Below are 18,445 nucleotides of genomic sequence, written 5' to 3'. Positions count from 1 at the left end.
TCCTAATAGTCCATGAACCTGTATTGGTCTGTGGCCCAGGGGCTTGGGGGCCCCTGCTTTAAGGAATAGAAAAGGAGCAAGGAGACGAGAGCTTATAGCTGGAACTGCCTTGGGTAATGATTGTAGAAAAGGCCAGCTTATACTAGAACCCATAACACTTACAAGTCTGCCTTGGCATTTGTACCTGTCCTCCACTGGCTACCAGAGCCTTAGTCATTATACTGAGTCTTAAGTCCAAAATTCCTGTTTTCCTTTGTCCCACCAAGACAGAACTAGGCTTTGAGAAAGTGAAGGGAAAGATTAAGGAGGGATTAAGGCCTCAGTTACTCTATCCTAAGGGACCTTTTCTCATTCTTCGTGGGAATCAATCTCCCATCTTCTTACTTCACCCTGCTCTGTGGAGTAACAGTGACTTAATATAGAATTTTATCTTTATTTCTCATCACCAGGACATCAAAGGCCAGTTCTGGAATGATGATGATTCAGAAGGAGATAATGAATCAGAGGAGTTTCTATATGGAGTTCAGGTGAGGTTCATTTGTCAAGACTCAGATTTCAGATACTCTAGATTTCACTGTCTGAATAGATCAGTAGTGAAAGAAGTCCTGGAGCAAGGATAAGATGAGGATATAGTGGTGTGGTTTGATCCTGGTTTGCTGGAGTTGATCCCATGTCCTTGCTCCTGCCTGGCACTCATACCCATTCCAGAGTAAACTATATGTTCTGTACATGAAGGATACCCATATGTTCTTAGTCAGAAATAATTATTTTCTGACTTCTCTCACTAATCAGTGAGAATCATTTCATTCATTATGGTCAGTTCTTCAAAGATTATTCTCCTCAGGATTGCCTGCTATTGATGCTGTCCAGGACACAGTCCTGAGTAGAAAAACTGACTCCCAGGATGCTTTTCAGTTAGAACCAATATGAGTTAAACTCTGTACTCTTCAGCCTGTTCTAAGTTTTCATAGATCAAGGTCTGAGAGGAAATGCTGGAGATTTGAGGATGTGACCTCCTCAAGCAAGACTTACATTTGGTCTGGTGAAACTCCTTGTGTGGTGATGGGAGGGAGACTTGGGGATGAGCTGCCTAGCTGCCTCCACCACCAGGAACCCTTCAGAGAGCGGCTTTTACTTCTGTGCTACTGCTGTTTGCTTTCTCCTCTTCCTGTTGTCTCTTCTTGTTCTTTTTATTTTCCTCCTTTGTCTCTTTTCCCATCTCTTACCATTTTTTTTCTGCTATCTCAGGGGAGCTGTGCAGCTGACCTGTACCGACACCCACAGCTCGATGCAGACATTGAAGCTGTAAAGGAGATCTACAGTGAGAACTCTGTATCCATCAGGTGGGACTCCACACCAGGGACAGTAGAGGAGCAAGCCTCTTCTTTCTCAGTTATTAATGCTAGGGATTTTTTCTTTTTATGGTGTGATAGGGGATAGATGATGAATTTAATGATAGAAGTTGCTTGGAATACTAGAAGTTCTCTCTTATCCTAAACCTCTGCATGCCAACAATTTCATCTTCAAGATAAGGACTTCTGCCCCAAGACGGCCCTAATCATGAGTGGCTTAGGCTCTGTAACTAAGATCCTAAGAATAGAACCACCTTCCACTCTTCCCTTTCCCCTGTCCCTAGGCTCAGGTTTCCCTCCACCTTAGTCTCTGTGCCCTGCTTTCTGCCTTACTGAGACTCACATGTATTGCCTATATCTTTGTAGAGAATATGGAACTATCGATGACGTGGACATTGACCTCCACATCAACATCAGCTTCCTCGATGTAAGTGGTGCTAGTACCTGACAACAACATGTCTATCTGGACTTGTGGATTTTGTTATGTAGGCCAGGAGTCTTGTTCCTGAGTACTGTATTTGGAGCACATATTCTTCATCTCTGTCTTTCCTAGACCATCAGCAGACAGTGTTGTGTACTGTCATGTGCATGTGTGTGTCATAGAGGCGAAACTCCAAGTCTATTCTTTGTCATAAACTGGAAACTATTTCCCTTATTCTTTTAGGAGGAAGTATCTACAGCCTGGAAAGTCCTCCGGACAGAACCTATTGTGTTGAGGCTGCGATTTTCTCTCTCTCAGTACCTTGATGGACCAGGTAAAAGTAGTGACTTTAGACAAGCTGGTACTGTTTTTTGGGGGTTTTTTTTGGTACCGGGGATCAAACTCGGGACCTTGCGCTTTTGAGGCAGGCAGTGGAACCGCTGAGCTAAATCCCCAGCCTGCAAGCTGGTACTCTTGCTTGTGGTCTTAATGAAGGTGGAGAAAAACTAGGAATAAGATCCTGTGTTTCAGTCTCTCGGTAGGGGTGGTTTCAGTCAGTGTTTTTTTTTTTCAGTCACCTGATAGCCATCTCCTAAAGGCCTTCTTGGTTAATGAAATTGTTTTCTCTGGTTCCCAGATAAATCAGTTATCACGCCCCCCCCCCCAGCTTCCTAATGAGGATATTTGAAATTGATTAGACAGATTGCAGAATCTACCCTCTGCCTCAGAAGTTTTCCCCCACTACCATTATTGTTTAGAGTATCCAGCAGCTACTGTTTTTTTTTTTTCTTTCTTTCTTTTATTGGTGATCACAAACTCAGGACCTTGCAGTTTTGAGGCAGGTGTGGTGCCACTGAGCTAAATCCCCAGCCAACAGCTACTGTTTTAAGACTCTAAAGAAGCGATTCCAGTGGACTATGATTTTGGACTCCCAAGAGGATAGAGATATGTCCATACAAAGAATTTTGTCTTTTCCTTGCAGAACCATCAATTGAGGTTTTCCAGCCATCGAATAAGGAAGGGTTTGGGCTGGGTCTTCAGTTGAAAAAGTAAGAACTTCTGTCTTTTTGGTTTTGGACATATGAGGGAAAGATGATTGCATGTGTTATCTTTCCATTACTGTGCAAAATACCTGAGATCTTCAGTTTAAAAGAGGGAAAGGTCTATGTGGCTTACAGTTGCAGAGGTTTTAGTTCATGGTCACCTGGGCTTGTTTTGGGGTGTGGCAGCACTGATATGGCAGCAGCATGTGGTGGAGGAAGCCTGTTCACCTTGTGGCTTCTAGGAAGCAAAAAAAAAAAAAAAAAAGAGGAGCTGGGGGCTATGCCCCCAGTAACATGACTTCCTCCCACTAAGACACCTCCTGAAGCTGCTTTGACCTCCCACTGGCCCTGCAGATGGGGACTAGGCCTTCATACGTGGACCTTCGGGGGATGTTCAGGATCCAGACTATAGCAGGACATGTGGATGGATAGACCGAGCTTCTTATAGAGTGTTTCCTTCCAAAATTGTCAAGGTGAAGTCAACTTGAAGAAGTTGAGGATTTACATGAACAGCATAGAATAATGATAGAACCAATCCAGGACAAAGGAAAGGATTGATGAGTCTGACTGGGAGTTGGGAGCCATAAATTTAGGAATATAATTTTTCTCCCAACAGTGTCAGTACTTGTCATGAGCTGTTCTTCTCTATTCACAAAGCAGCATATGATACTCATCCTCATCCCAGCACCTTTGTTCTACTCTCAGTATAGTCATCCCATGTAGTAAATACAGTAAGTCCCCGATTTCTGAACAAGTTCTGTTCTGGGAGAATTGTTTGTAAGTTGGATTCATTTGTAAGCTGACAAGGTGAGTCTTATACAGTACACTTGTGAATTTTGCAACTCCAAAGTTCATAAGTTGGAAACTTACTGTATCACACTCCACAGCTTTTAAAGCCTAACTGTGAGATCTTCCTCTAAAGGCAAAGCATCTCAGAATTGTTCAGGTTATTGGTGAGGATGTGGGGGTGCAAGTTTCCCTCATGTGGTATAAAAGGTGCTTTGGGATAGTCCATTTCCACGTGACGAGGTCTTACCAAGGAAGTCTTCAGACACACACTCCCCCTCCACAATTAGTTTTGCTGTTCTTAGGTCTGAGTTTTAGATTAGTTTCTTTTCTTAGTCCTTATTTCTTGGCCTCCTCTCTGGCTGATCTTGCCTAAGCCTATTTTATGTGATCCCCCAGGATCCTGGGTATGTTCACATCCCAACAATGGAAACACCTAAGCAACGATTTCTTGAAGACCCAGCAGGAGAAGCGGCACAGCTGGTTCAAGGCAAGTGGTACCATCAAGAAGTTTCGAGCTGGCCTCAGCATTTTCTCACCTATCCCCAAGTAAGTGCTTCTCTAGAGCTGATCACTTCTGACCTCCTCAGTTTTGTCACAGCCCCATATTCACCTTCTTGAGTAGCTAATTTAATCTCCATCTTCTTTCTGGGAACTTTAATTCTGAACCTTTAACTACTAATATCACTCATATGGTCCTCTCCCTTTTGTGTCCTTATCCTTCTACTCCTGATCCAGTGTTCATGCCTCATCCCCTTTAAGTAAAACAGAATAATGCCTAGCTCATGGTATGTGTTGGTGACATGTATGAAGGTCTTCTCATCTTTCCTTTCTTTGGCTCTTATCCTTATTCCTTGTCCTAAGAAGGCAGACTCAGAGATCAGGCACCAGCTCCTGGCTTTTTTAAAAGGGTACATTGATATATTGTCTAGATTCTGGAAATAAACATTGCTCCCTTCTTTAATCACTCCCTAGTGCCTTCTGATCTTCTCAAATGCAGACAAAAACCTAGGTTTATAGCCACACAGGCACCATTATTGTCAGACAGTTGATAGTCATTTTAAAAGCACAGCTGTTTCTTGCCTTCTGCAGTGCTTAGCACTTAATCCATTTTGTTCACAACAAAGTAAATGAAACAGGCACCCTCACCACAGGATCATTCCATACCTGGCCTCAGTGACATAATAATCTAGGCTCTGCCTCCACCTCCTTCCATGTCTGGGGTTGAAAAATATACAGACAGTGATGCAGTTATGTTGTTGTTGTTTGTTGGTTTGTTTTTAGTGTTTTGAGACAGGGTCTTACTATGCCTTTCAGGCTGGCCTTGAATTTCCAGTGATCCTCCTGCCTCAGCCTCCCAAGGGCTGAGATTACAGGCATGCACCACCACGCCTAGTTTATATTGTTTTGTTGACAGTGTTTAAAATCATTCCTCAGATTGGAGTTTGTTTTTGTCTTAGATTTTGGGCCTAGGACTTACCTCCAATTCCCTTCTAGGACAAACACTGACTCCAGTTTTGTAGCTTTTTTCCTTTTGTTCTCTCTCCCCAGGTCTCCCAGTTTCCCTATCATTCAGGACTCCATGCTGAAGGGCAAACTGGGTGTACCAGAGCTTCGAGTTGGACGCCTCGTGAACCGTTCTATCTCATGCACCGTGAAGAACCCCAAAGTAGAGGTGTTTGGCTACCCTCCCAGCCCCCAGGCAGGTCTCCTGTGCCCCCAGCACGCGGGCCTCCCTCCCCCAGCACGGACCTCTCCTTTGGTACATGGGCTGGGGAGGGTTTGCTTGGGCACCAGGAGGATGGGAGTGGAAATGTGGGAGCTTAGCTTTTGAAAATGAGTGGTTGTGTGGCTGTCTGGGCATTGTAAGTCAGTCCTAGACATATACCCTGAGTGGGTAGAATGGAACATGTTTTCTTAATATCTGAAAACTTACTTTGAAACTGACTGGCTCTCTGGTAGCAGCCTTTGAAGCAGAAAATCTGGAGGTGGTTATCCTACAGAGAAACTGTATAATTTCACTAGGTTATGGTTAGAACTTGGTAGTCAGCTGCTCTGCGAACCTATCCTGTCTTCTTTTTTTTTTTTTGGTACCAGGGATTGAACTTGGGTCTTCGTGTTATCCTCTCTTCTTTTAAGAAGGTTAAGGAAGGCTGGGGATTTAGCTCAGTGGTTTCATCGCCTGCTGCGCAAGCGCAAGGACCTGAGTTCAATCCGTGGTACCAGAAAAGAAAAAAAAAGAAGGTTAAGGACAGTTGAGCACTTTCCCAGAATCTCTGACACAAATGTTTGAAAATCTTCTCTGGGATTCCTTAGGCTGATTTGAGCTAGGGGTTTGCTAGTTTAGGAGAATCATGAGTGGTGGGAGACAGAGAGAGAGAGATCTGTCTGGGCCCTGACTTCATAGGAGACTCATGAGGCTTGTCTTTCATATTTGTCAGGTTAGTGGTCACTGCAAGAACATCCCCACTCTGGAGTATGGATTCCTCGTCCAGGTAAGCAAGTCCATGGTTTTGCGCCAAGGCGCCTCCCATTGTCTAGCCTGTCTGATACCCTGAGATCTCCCAGCTCCTCACTTGCTTTGCTCCCAGAACTATGCTAAGTGTTGAGTGGACGGGAGAGAAGAAGGCACAGTTCCATCCTGAAGACACAGTGTTAGTGGGAACGTGTCAGAGGGAACACTTAGGGTTAGAGCAAGCAAGGCACTGCAAATGTTAAGCATGTGGTGTTGAGATGAGCGGGGGATTAATACTAGTTTCCTTGGGATCCCAAACATCACTTACCCAAGTGGTCTTTAGTTTTCCTCACAGGCCACTGTCACTGCTCATCTACTACTGGTCATAGCTTCTTTTTAAAGTTGCTTTATTCCTTTGCTAACTTTCACTGTCTCTCTGCATTACTTTTGTCCTGGGCTTCCTCCCAGGTCTGCCCAGTGCAGTCCAGGCTCAGACACTGCCTTTTCCGTAAAATCTCCACCGCTCCAGCTGGACTGGCTGGATGTGACCTCTCCCTCACTGACCTTGTGTGATGCTTTTTGTTCATGCACCAATGTGTCACATACCATGTGCTACCTTAGATTGTAAGTAATTTGTGTACATGCCACATCTCCACTTGGAGTTTAGCATCTGAGAGGATAAAAGATAACTTTTATGTATCGCATAGTCAAGAAGACCCTTTTTTTTTTTCTAAGAAGACCTACAGAACTAAATACATAGTAAACATTTGGTAAATCTTCATTAAATAAGTTCATAAAACCCCTTGCAGGTCCCATTAACATCCCAAAAGCATGTGAAGTGGGAGCAACCTGATATCAAAGCCATTTTGAGGGGATGTCAAAACAAAGACTTCTGGATATTGCTGTATGAGCTCTAGTTTTGTGCCATCTTCCCAGCACAGAATTGTGTCTGGTTTTGACCAGGGGGCTGGCTAATAGTTCTAGGGGGTTGAAATGGCCTATCCCTGTCCTCCTTACCCCATCTGATCTTGGACTGAATACTCACTTACCCTGAAGGGATGCTGTGTAATTACTACAGCTGTGGTCAGTAGTTTGATTAGCATCTCTTAATGTTTGTAAAATATCTTTATGACCATAATCTTTTTTTTTTTTTTTTTTTTTTTTATATACTGGGGATTGAACTTGGGACCTTCCTCTTGCAAGACAGGCGGAGGAACCACTGAGCTAAATCCCCGACCCCTTGAACTAAGTAGTATAGATGAGATACTAACCCAGGACTTCTAAATCAAAGGCTACAGCTCTTCTTATTTTTCTCAAACTGTACAGACTTAGCTATGCAGTCAGTCAGGACATTAGTTTAACCCTGTACTAGGCTCAAGAATAATAGATCCTGCCTTAGGCAGTGGGCTAGAAGAGAGCAACGTAGGCAGAAAAGAAGCTTAAATTATTTCCTGTGTCTCAACAACAAGTAGTTCCTGTATCTGTGCCTGAATTTCCAAAAGACAGAATCTGCTCTCTCTGCAGATCATGAAGTACGCGGAGCAGAGGATCCCAACGCTGAATGAGTACTGTGTGGTGTGCGATGAGCAGCATGTCTTCCAGAATGGGTCCATGCTCAAGGTGTGGCCCCTGCCCAGTGACCCTTCTCTGTGCTCAGGACCCCTTACTTCTCATCTCTCCTTTCTTCCCAGGAAAGGATTCTGTCCATACTCCCTGAGATATTAGAAGTAATTATTTTCCTAGAAGACAAGTCTCACCTGTCCTGTTATGAGAGATGAGAATAGTTTTGGGGACAGTTGATTCCATATGGTGGTGGCCTCAGGTGTCCAAGTCAGGGTGGGTAACTGTAAGTCATACTATGTTAAATACCTAGAAGAGATGGAGCAGTGTTGTGGAAACTCAGAAGAAAGCCTCTGACTGCCTAAAAGGGAAGGCTTACAGGCAGACAGTTTAGCTTACAGATTTACCCATAAAGATTTCAAGGAAAGATTCACTCACTGATAGTATCCTCCTGGGATGCAGGGCCTCGTATTCCTTCCTTGTTCTAGATAAGGTCTGGGGCCTTGTCTCCCTGCAGCTCACACCCTCACTGTCTGTTGAATGTGTTCATCTAGCCGGCTGTCTGTACTCGGGAACTATGTGTCTTCTCCTTCTACACCCTGGGGGTCATGTCTGGAGCTGCAGAGGACGTGGCTACTGGAGCAGAGGTATGGGAATTGGGATCCAGAAAGGCAGGGCAAGCCAGGTGTGGTGACACATGCCTGTAATTCCAGCACTTAGAAGGCTGAGGCAAGAAGATTGCTATGGGTTTGAGGCCATCCTGGGCTACATAGTGAGTTCAAGTGCAGCCTGAATTACATAGTGAGACCCTGTCTCAAAAAACAAAAACAGAACAAAACAAAAAACCAAAAAGCAAATACAGAACCTGGCTTGGTAGAGCAGCCCTGTCATCCTAGCTGCGTGGGAGGCTGAAGTAGAATTACTTGATGGCAGGAGTTACACATGTGTAGCATGGATGAATCCTGGCCTCAATGTCCAGCAGGAAGGAAGGGAAGGGAGGGAGACAAGGAGAGAGATATTTGGGAGGTGATATTTATCTTTCATTACTTGGCTGCTCCTTGACTTTTTATAATAAACTTGTATTTTCTAATTAAAAGCCACAGAAATATTTGATTTTAGAAGCAGCAGCAGGGAGAAACACTAGGCACCACGGGACCTGCAAAATTGAGCATCCTTTAGCTCTATCCCTGTCCTTTGCTTTCCTCTCAGGTGGTGGACTTGCTGGTGGCCATGTGTAGGGCAGCTCTGGAGTCCCCAAGAAAGAGCATCATCTTTGAGCCTTACCCCTCCGTGGTGGACCCCACTGATCCCAAGACTCTGGCCTTTAACCCTAAGGTACAGTTGCTCGAGAACAAGTCAGGGCTGAGGAACAGAGATGGTGAGAGAGAGTAGGATACTACAGACTGTCACTGCCTTGTACACAAGAGCTTGGCATGAGGGTCAGGAGAGATGGGGCATTTCCCTGTTTCTTGAGAACTCTTGATGCCAGCATTTAGTTATTTCAGTGAACAAATAGCTGAGTTTGTCTAAAGAAAGCAGAAAAATTAACATCTGTTACATCCTGATGGGAAGAATGTAGGCTTTGGTGCAGTCCGACATGGATTCCAAATGAGGTTCTTATGCTCCCTAGTTGAATGATGTTAGGGAAGCTGCTTAACTTCTGAACTTCAGTGTCCTTACCTGTAAAGGGGATTGTTATAAAATTAAGGAATAATCTGTAAAATGTCGGACTAGTGTTCTCCAGAGAAAAAGAACAAATAGATTATAAAAGATAAATGGAAGTATTTATATTTATAGCTCTGGATAGTGTGTTGTTCAACTGGGAGATAACCCAAGTCTTCTGCCCTCTGCCTGGCCAGCTCAAATATAAGTATTTTATAATCTTCCTTGTGTTTCTCTGGAGAAAACACACACAAGTATATACACATATGTATGCACACCCATGTACATATATATGTATATGATGGAGAGAAAGAGGCTTGTTATAAGGAGTTGCCCCACATGATGATGGAGGCTCAGAAGTCCCACAGTCTGCAGTCAGCAAGCTGGTGTTCTTGGAGAGCTTGTGGTGTGTATGGTTCCAGTCCCAATCCAGAGCCCCGAGAACCAGGAGAGCCAGTGCTATAACACATTCACAATGGGGCTGTAATCCTAATGTCTCGTTGCTAGATGACTTGAACCACCAGTGGTGCGTGCACGACTGTCCCATGCATGACTGCCCCACTTCCACCCCAGTGGATAGTCATGTTTGTACCAGTGGTGGTTTAAGCCAGCAGGAACATGGTAAGTTCTAGTCCAAGAGCCAAAAGCTCAAGACCCACAAAGAATCAGTTTTGTAGTTTCATTTCAAAAGCAGGAAAAGGCTGATATGAAACTCAAACAGTGAGGAGGAGAACCCTTTTACTCAAGAGCAAGATGCAGTGAGGTTAGCCTTTTGTTCTCTTCACATCTGTGGTTGACTAGATGAGATCCTTCCACATTAGGGAGGGCAGTCTGCTGATTGCATGTGAATCTGAACCAAGAACACCCTCAGAGACACACCCAGAAATCATGTTTGGCCAAACATGTAGGTAACCGTGGCCTCGTCAGGTTGACTGTTGAAATTAATCATGATGTCCTTACTGTGTATCAGGCACCACACTAGGTTTTTTATATACATTATTTAATCCTCAGAACATTCCTTTGAGGTGTTAGGAATTGTTATTTACATTTGCAAATGGGGCTGGAATGTAGTTCAGTGGTAGCTTGTCTAGCATGCAAAAATAAACACAAGCAAAAAAAATTACCATCTTTTGCAAGCAGAGATGCTAAGGTTCTAAGAGTGGAATAATGTGCCCCTTTACTTCCGACTGGTAAGAGACTTGGCACTTGATCCAGAACTGACATTGAATCTGTCTTTCTATAGCATACTGCTCTACTTCCTTGAGCCTAGACTTCTTTTGTACACCTTACCCTCTTTTTCTTCACATCCTTCTCTGACCTCTACTTTTGTTCACATGGTTCTTTTCCCATTGATTCTCTACAGAAGAAGAATTATGAGCGGCTTCAGAAAGCTCTGGATAGTGTGATGTCCATCAGGGAGATGACCCAGGTACTCTGCCATCTGTGTGTCCCCCAGCCTGTGCCTGCCCAGTTCAAGTTCCGTATTCTGTTTGTAATTTGTGGATGTAGGACTTAGAGAAGCTATTCAAATTCCTGTGTTTCTTTAGTATTGCCTGTAACCTTCCCGGTTTTTGTTTTTTGTTTTGTTAGCTCTTACTCTTTAATTCTCTTCCCTCTAGTGCTTTTTTCAACCTTTACCTTTGCTGTTAATTTCTTACTGTTAAATTTTTATATTTAATGTTCTTGTATAATTCTTTGGGAATTAGGGAAATGAGGAAGAGACTTCTGCCCAAGGTTGGGGGGGGGGTGGCGAGGGGGATTTGGAAGTAAGGAATGAGGCCCCGAAGGCCTGTATATTCTGTCCTTTCAGGGGTGGGGCAGCCCCTTGGAGCAGTGCCCATCCTTTGACTCAAGACTGTCCCTCAGCAGACCCCCACCTTGTCTGCAGTCTCTGTATGAGTAGACACTCATTTGTACTCAGGTTTACAGGTGGGCCTCTCCTCAGCAAATCCTAGGCATTGTAGTTCAGAGTAGCACCTGATGCCCTCCTTGGAGGCAGGATTTATTTGTCCAAAGGACTCTACTTTATGTAAAGATTTACCACAGGATTCTCCTTGCCCTAATCTTTCTGGGACATTGATTTTATTTATTTTTTGATTTACAATCAACTTTTTAGGGCTGTAGGAATTGCATACAATGAGGGAGACCCACCTGCATGTTGTTTTGTAAGCATCTTCAGTCATTTTCATATTTACTTATGATTCCCAACCTGACTGGGCTCCTTGAGGGTGGAAGCCGCATGTCCTCTGTCCTCCATGTGGCCCTCAATGCCTGTCTTACCTGGACCCTGCGAGTCTATGCAAAGTGGGAGGGCTCCTGCTAGGAGATAATTTTATGGCTGTTGTCTTACAGGGTTCATACTTGGAAATCAAGAAGCAGATGGACAAACTGGACCCCCTGGCCCATCCTCTCCTGCAGTGGTATGGATAGAATGGATCAGCCTTCTGGGGTTCCAAGAGGGAGGGAGAAATTGGATTTGGAGCCAGCTTCTTCTCCCAGAGACGGTTCCACATCCTTCAAGGTTGCAGACATGGTTTTCCAGAGTTTTCTTGGAGTTCTGCTGTTGATATACTTTGCCTTGACAAGAATTCAGGTCCTACAAAGAGCTCACAAATTCTCACCTGATTTCTCAAGTTCTCTTTTAAGTATTCCATGTTTCCCAAAAGGTTTGTTTGTTTTCTCAGTTTTTTAATAGACAAATAAAAATTGTATATATTTGTCATGTACAACGTGACATTTTGAAATATGTGTATATTGTGGAGTGGCTCCGTAGAACTGATTAACGTATTCATTGCTTCACTCCACTGTTTTTTGTAGTAAGAATACTTAAGATGACCCTCATCCCCACCTTTTTTTTTTTTTGAGACTGGGTCTCACTGTGTAGTTCAGACTATCCTTGAACTTTGCAGTGATCCTTCTCCCTCAACCTCCCAAGTGGGATTACAGGCATGTACCACCATGCCCTGCTAGTTTTCAAGAAAATAAAACATTATCATTAACTATAGTCACCACCAGTGCATTTTTTTTTTGTACCAGGGATCGAACTCGGGATCTTGCGCTTGTGAGGCAGGCACTAGAACCACTGAGCTACATCCCTGGCCCAACCACCAGTGCATTTTTGAGAGTCCCTTGCACGCAGGAATTAGTGCTATTCATTACAGCTAAGTCTCCTGTACATCCAGAGAGATATGTCTTGTTTTCAAGCTGGCCTCTCTTCCTAGTTAGCCTTTGTAGCAGGGTTTCTCAGTGCCACAGCTTCCTCCCTCTCAGTGTGAGGACAGAGCTGGCACTGACAGTCCGGGGATCATGAGAACATGAATGAGACCCAAGAAAGAAACTCCCTTGCAGGAGCTAGTGTTGTCTTTGGGCCCTCTGTGTGTTATGCCTTAGTTTTCCCCTGTCCTCCCTGTTCAGCTGTATAGCCGAGTCTGTCCCTTACTCCTCAGGAAGTTCATTGTATTGATAAGTCTTATCTTCTAAAAGGATTTTGGATTTTTTTTTTTTTTTTTTTTTGGCTTTTTGAGGCAGAGTCTCCCTTTGTAGTTCAGGCTGGCCCTGAACTCACTGTGTAGCCCAGGCTGGCCTTGAACTCTAGGGGATCCTCCTGCCTCAGCCTGCCAAGTGCTGGGATTACAGGCATGTGCCACCATGCCTGGGAGGAAGTTCATTCTAGTTTCTTCTTTCTCTTTCTCCAGCCTAGATGGTAACTCTCTTTCTAATCCTCCCCTTCCCTGAGAGTCCAGGCAGGAAACTTCCACAACCCATTTCTTTATTCTTTATTTTTATTTCTTTTTTGGTTCCGGGGATCGAACTCACATCCTTGCGCTTATGCAGCAGGTGGCGAAACCACTGAGATAAATCCCCGGCCCCCCACAACCCATTTCTCCATAGACTCCAAGTGCAAGTTGTCTCCATCCTAAATCACACCTTTCCTTTCTACTTTTAAAAAAAATTTATTATTTTTTTTCCCGTTACCAGGTATGGAACTCAGGACCTTGTGCTTGCCAGGCAGGCGTGGTGCCACTAAGCTATATCCCTTTTCCTCTACCTTTAAAAATTTTTTTAAATTTTATTTATTTTGGTACTGGGGCTCGAATTCGGGTCCTTGTGCTTGCGCAGCAGGTGGCAAAACCACTGAGCTAAATCCCCAGCCCCCTCTACCTTTTTTTAAAAATAGGTGACTTTTTTTTTTTTTTTTTGAGAGAGGGCCTTACTAGGAAGTTCAGGCTGGCCTTGAACTCACTATGTAGCCCAGGTTGGCCTTGAACTCAAGACAATCCTCCTGCCTCAGCATCCAGTGTGCTAGGATTACAGGTGTGTGCCACTACACCTGGCTAATAGGTGAGTTCTTGACTCTTCCTTCTGTTCCATCTTTTGTCTCCCTGGATGTAGCAGCCCACCTCCTACCTTTGCCTTTCACTCATTGTTTTAACTCCCCGGTAGCTAGCTGACCTTTGGTCAGTAGGTTCCCCTTTAAATTTTGTAAACAAGTGTTGTCACTCAGAAAGGCTCTCCAGATAGTGACCTGGTCATGTCACATGGTTCAGACAGCCCAGGAACTCCTGCTTATTCTCCCATGGTCAGAGAAGGTTCTCGTTCAGGGCAGTCTAACTACACACTCACTCTCCCCTTTCCCTTTTGTCTCTGTCTCTTCCCAGGATCATCTCTAGCAACAGGTCACACATTGTCAAACTACCTCTCAGCAGGGTAAGTGCTGAGCTCCCTCTAAATTCTCCAAGTTTCTGGAGATGGGAGGGTGGGGCTCCAAGACAGCCTACCACACTGGTCCTAGATCTGCCTGCCTGGCTCTGTCCATGGCAGAGTCTGTGGGCCTCCCATGTTTCCCTTGTTTGGGGTCAGTGCCAGCCTGATTTGTTCCCTCTCCCCACCCTTCCTTCCCTGATCTCGATTTCCACTCTGTTTCCCTGGCCCCGCCCCACCCTGGGCAGCAGCTGAAGTTCATGCACACCTCACACCAGTTCCTCCTGCTGAGCAGCCCTCCGGCCAAGGAGGCTCGGTTCCGGACTGCCAAGAAGCTCTACGGCAGCACTTTCGCCTTCCAGTGAGGAGGGGAGGGTGGGCAGCTGTGGGAAGGGCAAGTGGGGTCCTGGAGTTGTTGAGTGTGTGACACGCTTGTGTCAGTCACCTAGTTGGTGAGGAGTTAGGAAGTGGTGTTGTGGTAGGTGCTGTAGAGGATGAAAAGATTGCATGGCATGGTCTTTATTTTCAAGCTTTCACAGTTGAAGAGAAATGACATTTACATGTGAAAAGAGGGAATTGAAACAGATTGGAAGGGATAGATTTGAAGGCTTATTTGAAAGGAAATCCACAATTTATGCTTAATTTTGGGAGGGAAGAGAAAAAAAGGTATTAAAGATAACTCCGAGTGGTAATACAGGCTCCTTAAAATAAAACGTGAGGTTAGGACTGGAAGCCATATTTGGGGGCAGTGATAAGTTCGGATAGTTTGAGTTGAAATTGTTGGATTTGAAATATTAAGACAACAGCCAGATGAAGACACTGAACCAGCAGTTGAGGATAAGTATGTGATTCGCTGAAGAGCAGTAGAGATGGCACTGGTGTTGAAGATGTGGGGTTTAACCACATGTGCACACGCAACCTGCATGCTGTGACTGCATCCCTGTGCATGTGCATTGCTAGGTAGATCTGTGTGGGTTAGGATGGATGGGAGTGGCCGTCTTGAATTGCTGCTGGGAGCCTCTCACCGAGAGGAGGCCTGTGTTCTGCCCTGCCTTGCAGTGGGTCCCACATTGAGAACTGGCATTCGATCCTGCGCAATGGGCTGGTCAATGCGTCCTACACCAAACTGCAGGTGAGGCTGTACCCCTTCTCTGCTCCCTCCCAGCCCCCTTGCTTGGGAGGTTGCTCTAGAATACTCAAGTGGTTTTGCCTCAATGCCCTCCACCCGAGCCTTTTTTTTTTTTTTGGTACTGGGGATCGAACTTGGGTCCTTGTGCTTGCGCAGCAGGCGGCGAAACCGCTGAGCTAAATCCCGGGCTCCAACCCTAGCCTATCTTGGGAGCTTCCCTAGAGAGGAAGTTGGAGTTGGATGTGACTTCTGTGTTTGAATGTGGGATGTATGTCTCGGTGGTGTTGGGAGTGGGTACTTACCTGTAGGCAGGAATGAGGACTTGCTGACTGCAGCCACTGTGATGAATTCACCTATTACAAAGAGCTTTTATCTTCCATGAGTACTTGTGCTTTCCCCCGGGAGACTGCAAGAAGCAGGGCTTCTTTCTCCTGGTTCCCTGGTCTGTAGTTCCTTTGTTAAGGAATCTGCATGTGCGCCAGGGCCTGGGGACCAGGAATGTGGGTGCTACAGGACTGACTGCCCTGCCACTCCCATGCTAGGATTTCCTAGGCAAGCAGTGTAACCTGAATCCACTTTGTATACAACCCATGTTGCAACTGTAGGTGCCTGTAGTATTTGAGAAGGTAGTTGGAGGGACAGAGGACTGGATAAACCCTGTGGTTGCCTAATAGACAGCCATGGGTGGGCCCAGGCTCATATGTTCATCCTGGTGTTTCCCTGCAAGCTGCATGGAGCAGCCTATGGCAAAGGCATCTACCTGAGCCCCATCTCCAGTATTTCCTTTGGATACTCAGGTAAGAAATAACGCTCTGGGCACGTGACTGTATTTACATTGCATCCATTTGTGAACACATGACGTGTGCTGTCTGCTTCTCTCCATTGTGGATACTGTTCAGTCTCAGCCCTCTCCCCAGCTGTGGATACATAATCTGTCTTTTTCCACTTTCTTTCTTCAGGAGTTTAGATTCTTTATGCTGTAAGGCCAGTTATTCTTATAAATGGTAGTTTTGTTCATTGTAGGGGCTTGGCCTTGAAAAAGGTTTAAGGAACAACTGGAAAGTTAAATGAGGCTTTTAGTAAACCACATTTTTTGTATTGGCAGTTAAAGATTGTATGTGTGCATGTGAATTTATGTGTGGAGACACGGGAAGGCTTGGGTCCTTTGTATTGGCTTGTATTTCTGAAGATGTTCTTTCTCTCAGCTACCTTTTAAAATTTAAACTGAGCCAGACATGATGTGTAGGCCTATAATCTCAGTACTCCAGGAGGCTGAGGCAGGAAGATCACAAGTTTGAACCCAGCTCGGGCAACTTAGTGACTTGGTGAGACCTTGTCTCAAAATAAAAAATAATGGCTGAGGATGTAGCACAGTGCAAAAGGTCCTGGGTTCAGTTCCCAGAACAATAAGCAATCAGTCAATCAATAAAATTTATACTGTGTATAATTGAATATTACAATTTTCACATTGAATGAAAAGACGTTTTATCCCAAAGATAAGACATAAACAAGGTTCAGATTCTAGTGAGATGAGTGCAGCATTTTCTACCTTAGGAAAGGAATCTGGTTAGAACTTTCTCCTTCCAGGTTCATGTTTTATTTATTTATTTATTTGTACCGGGGATTGAACTTGGAACCTTGCACTTGCGAGGCAGGCAGCAGCACCACTGAGCTAAATCCCCAGCCCAAAGTTCATGTTTTAGCACCTTTTTAGTCTGCTTTTTTTTCTTGTCCAACGTCATCAGTATGTCTACATGATGAAAGCAGTTGTACTAGGTTCCCTATAGATGATTTAGTATTATTTGGTAATTTTATAGCTATTATAAAGATAAGAAAACTTACGGGTAGAATCATAGAATTAGAAGTCTCTAACAATAGAACAGAGCAAAGGAGAGAAAGGAGACGATATAAGTCAAAACAAAAATCAAGGAAATAATAACATACAATAAATAGCAATAAAGAGAAAGGATTTTTTTTTTTTGGTACTGGGGATTGAACTCAGGACCTTGTCCTGGCGAGGCAGGCGGCAGCACCACTGAACTAAATCCCTGGCCCTAAAAGATGATTCTTTTAAAGAACTAGCAAAAAAGATGAATCCTGATTCGATTAATAAAGGGGCACAGGGACTGGGGATGTAGCTCAGGGGTGCTGTCCCTGCCTGACAAGCCCAATGTCCTGAGTTTGATAACTGGTACCATAAATAAATAAATAAATAAATAAATAAATGAAGGGGCACAAACAAATAGTATGAATAGCTGAGCTATGGCACATGCCTATAATCCCAGCTATCACGAGGCTGAGGCAGGAGTATCACAAGTTTAACACCAGTTTGGGCAACTTGGGTCTCCAAAAAATTTTTTTCAGTATATGTTTGCAATATAAAATATGTTCATCACAGGGAATTGGTACCTATACATACTACATCTTCATCCTTTCTACTTCCCCTGGTGTTAAATTTTCTTTTTAAAGAGCTAAGGATGTAGTTCAGTGGTAGAGCATTTGTCTAAGATGTGCATGGCGCCAGGTCAATCCCTAGTACCTCCAAAAAAAAAGAAAAAAATATAAGTACAGGTATGTCAAAATTTTAAAACCAAGAGAACTCTATAAACTTTATACCAGTAATTTGAAAACTTAGAATGAATTCATAGAAAAATATAACGTAATAAAACTCCAAAAAGAAGTTAAAAGCTTAAATGGCCATAAAACTAGAAGAAATTAAAATAAAACAATAAATAGCTAGATGTGGTAGCTCACACCTTTAATACCAGCACTTGGGAGTGTGAAGCAGGAGGATCGCAGTGAATAGGGGCCAACCTGGGAGATGTAGTGAGTTCAAAGCCAGCCTGAACTACAAAGCAAGACCCTGTTTCAGAGAAAACAAACCAAGCCCAGACAGCTGAGCTTTCTGGGTTTTTCGGGGTGGGGGGTTGTTTTTTTTGAGATGGGGTCTGGCTGTGTAGTTCAGGGTGGCTTTGAACTCATTATGTAACCCAGACTGGCCTTGAACGCAATGATCCTCCTGCGTCAGCCTCCTGAGTGCCCGGATTACAGGTATGTGCCACCATGCTGAGCTTTCCTGATCTTCATTTCAACAGCTGGTCCTGAGAATTGAATCCAGGGCCATGAGCCTACTGGGTAAACACTCTACCTCTGAGCTATGGTATCGGCACCCAGTTAGTTAGTTTTATTTATTTTTGTTTTCTTTTTTGATGGCCTCACTATGTAGTTCCGGCTGGCCTTGAACTCAAAATGTAGCCAATGCTGAGTTTGATCCTCCTGCCTCAGCCTCTGGAGTACTGAGATTATAGACATGTGCCACCACGCCTGGCTAGTACC

At 44.3% G+C, this 18,445-nt stretch overlaps 1 protein-coding gene across 8 annotated transcripts in view; it reads left to right on the top strand.

The window, feature by feature from the left end:
- The window catches only part of Parp6 (poly(ADP-ribose) polymerase family member 6), a 28,192-nt gene that overhangs the window by 3,842 nt on the left and 5,905 nt on the right, over nt 1–18,445 (top strand). For 4 of the 8 annotated variants that reach the window (XM_021236971.2, XM_087198935.1, XM_021236970.2 and 1 more), the window contains 17 exons: nt 450–527; nt 1,249–1,343; nt 1,719–1,779; nt 2,017–2,107; nt 2,756–2,822; nt 4,002–4,151; nt 5,154–5,364; nt 6,044–6,097; nt 7,582–7,677; nt 8,172–8,264; nt 8,827–8,952; nt 10,643–10,708; nt 11,632–11,699; nt 13,938–13,986; nt 14,229–14,341; nt 15,040–15,112; nt 15,837–15,906. In XM_021236971.2, the coding sequence (XP_021092630.2) occupies nt 450–527; nt 1,249–1,343; nt 1,719–1,779; nt 2,017–2,107; nt 2,756–2,822; nt 4,002–4,151; nt 5,154–5,364; nt 6,044–6,097; nt 7,582–7,677; nt 8,172–8,264; nt 8,827–8,952; nt 10,643–10,708; nt 11,632–11,699; nt 13,938–13,986; nt 14,229–14,341; nt 15,040–15,112; nt 15,837–15,906 (1,561 nt within the window). The remainder of the gene's footprint in view (nt 1–449; nt 528–1,248; nt 1,344–1,718; nt 1,780–2,016; nt 2,108–2,755; nt 2,823–4,001; nt 4,152–5,153; nt 5,365–6,043; nt 6,098–7,581; nt 7,678–8,171; nt 8,265–8,826; nt 8,953–10,642; nt 10,709–11,631; nt 11,700–13,937; nt 13,987–14,228; nt 14,342–15,039; nt 15,113–15,836; nt 15,907–18,445) is intronic. The other 4 variants (XM_087198936.1, XM_004855530.4, XM_004855528.4 and 1 more) reach the window with 4 other exon arrangements.

The sequence above is a fragment of the Heterocephalus glaber genome, unplaced genomic scaffold (assembly GCF_053883595.1).
Source record: "Heterocephalus glaber isolate CG9 unplaced genomic scaffold, H.glaber_assembly_v1.0 deba00001689, whole genome shotgun sequence".
Classification (NCBI taxonomy): domain Eukaryota; kingdom Metazoa; phylum Chordata; class Mammalia; order Rodentia; family Bathyergidae; genus Heterocephalus; species Heterocephalus glaber.
Note: the sequence above shows the minus strand (reverse complement) of the source record. Positions and strands in the feature narration are given on the sequence as shown.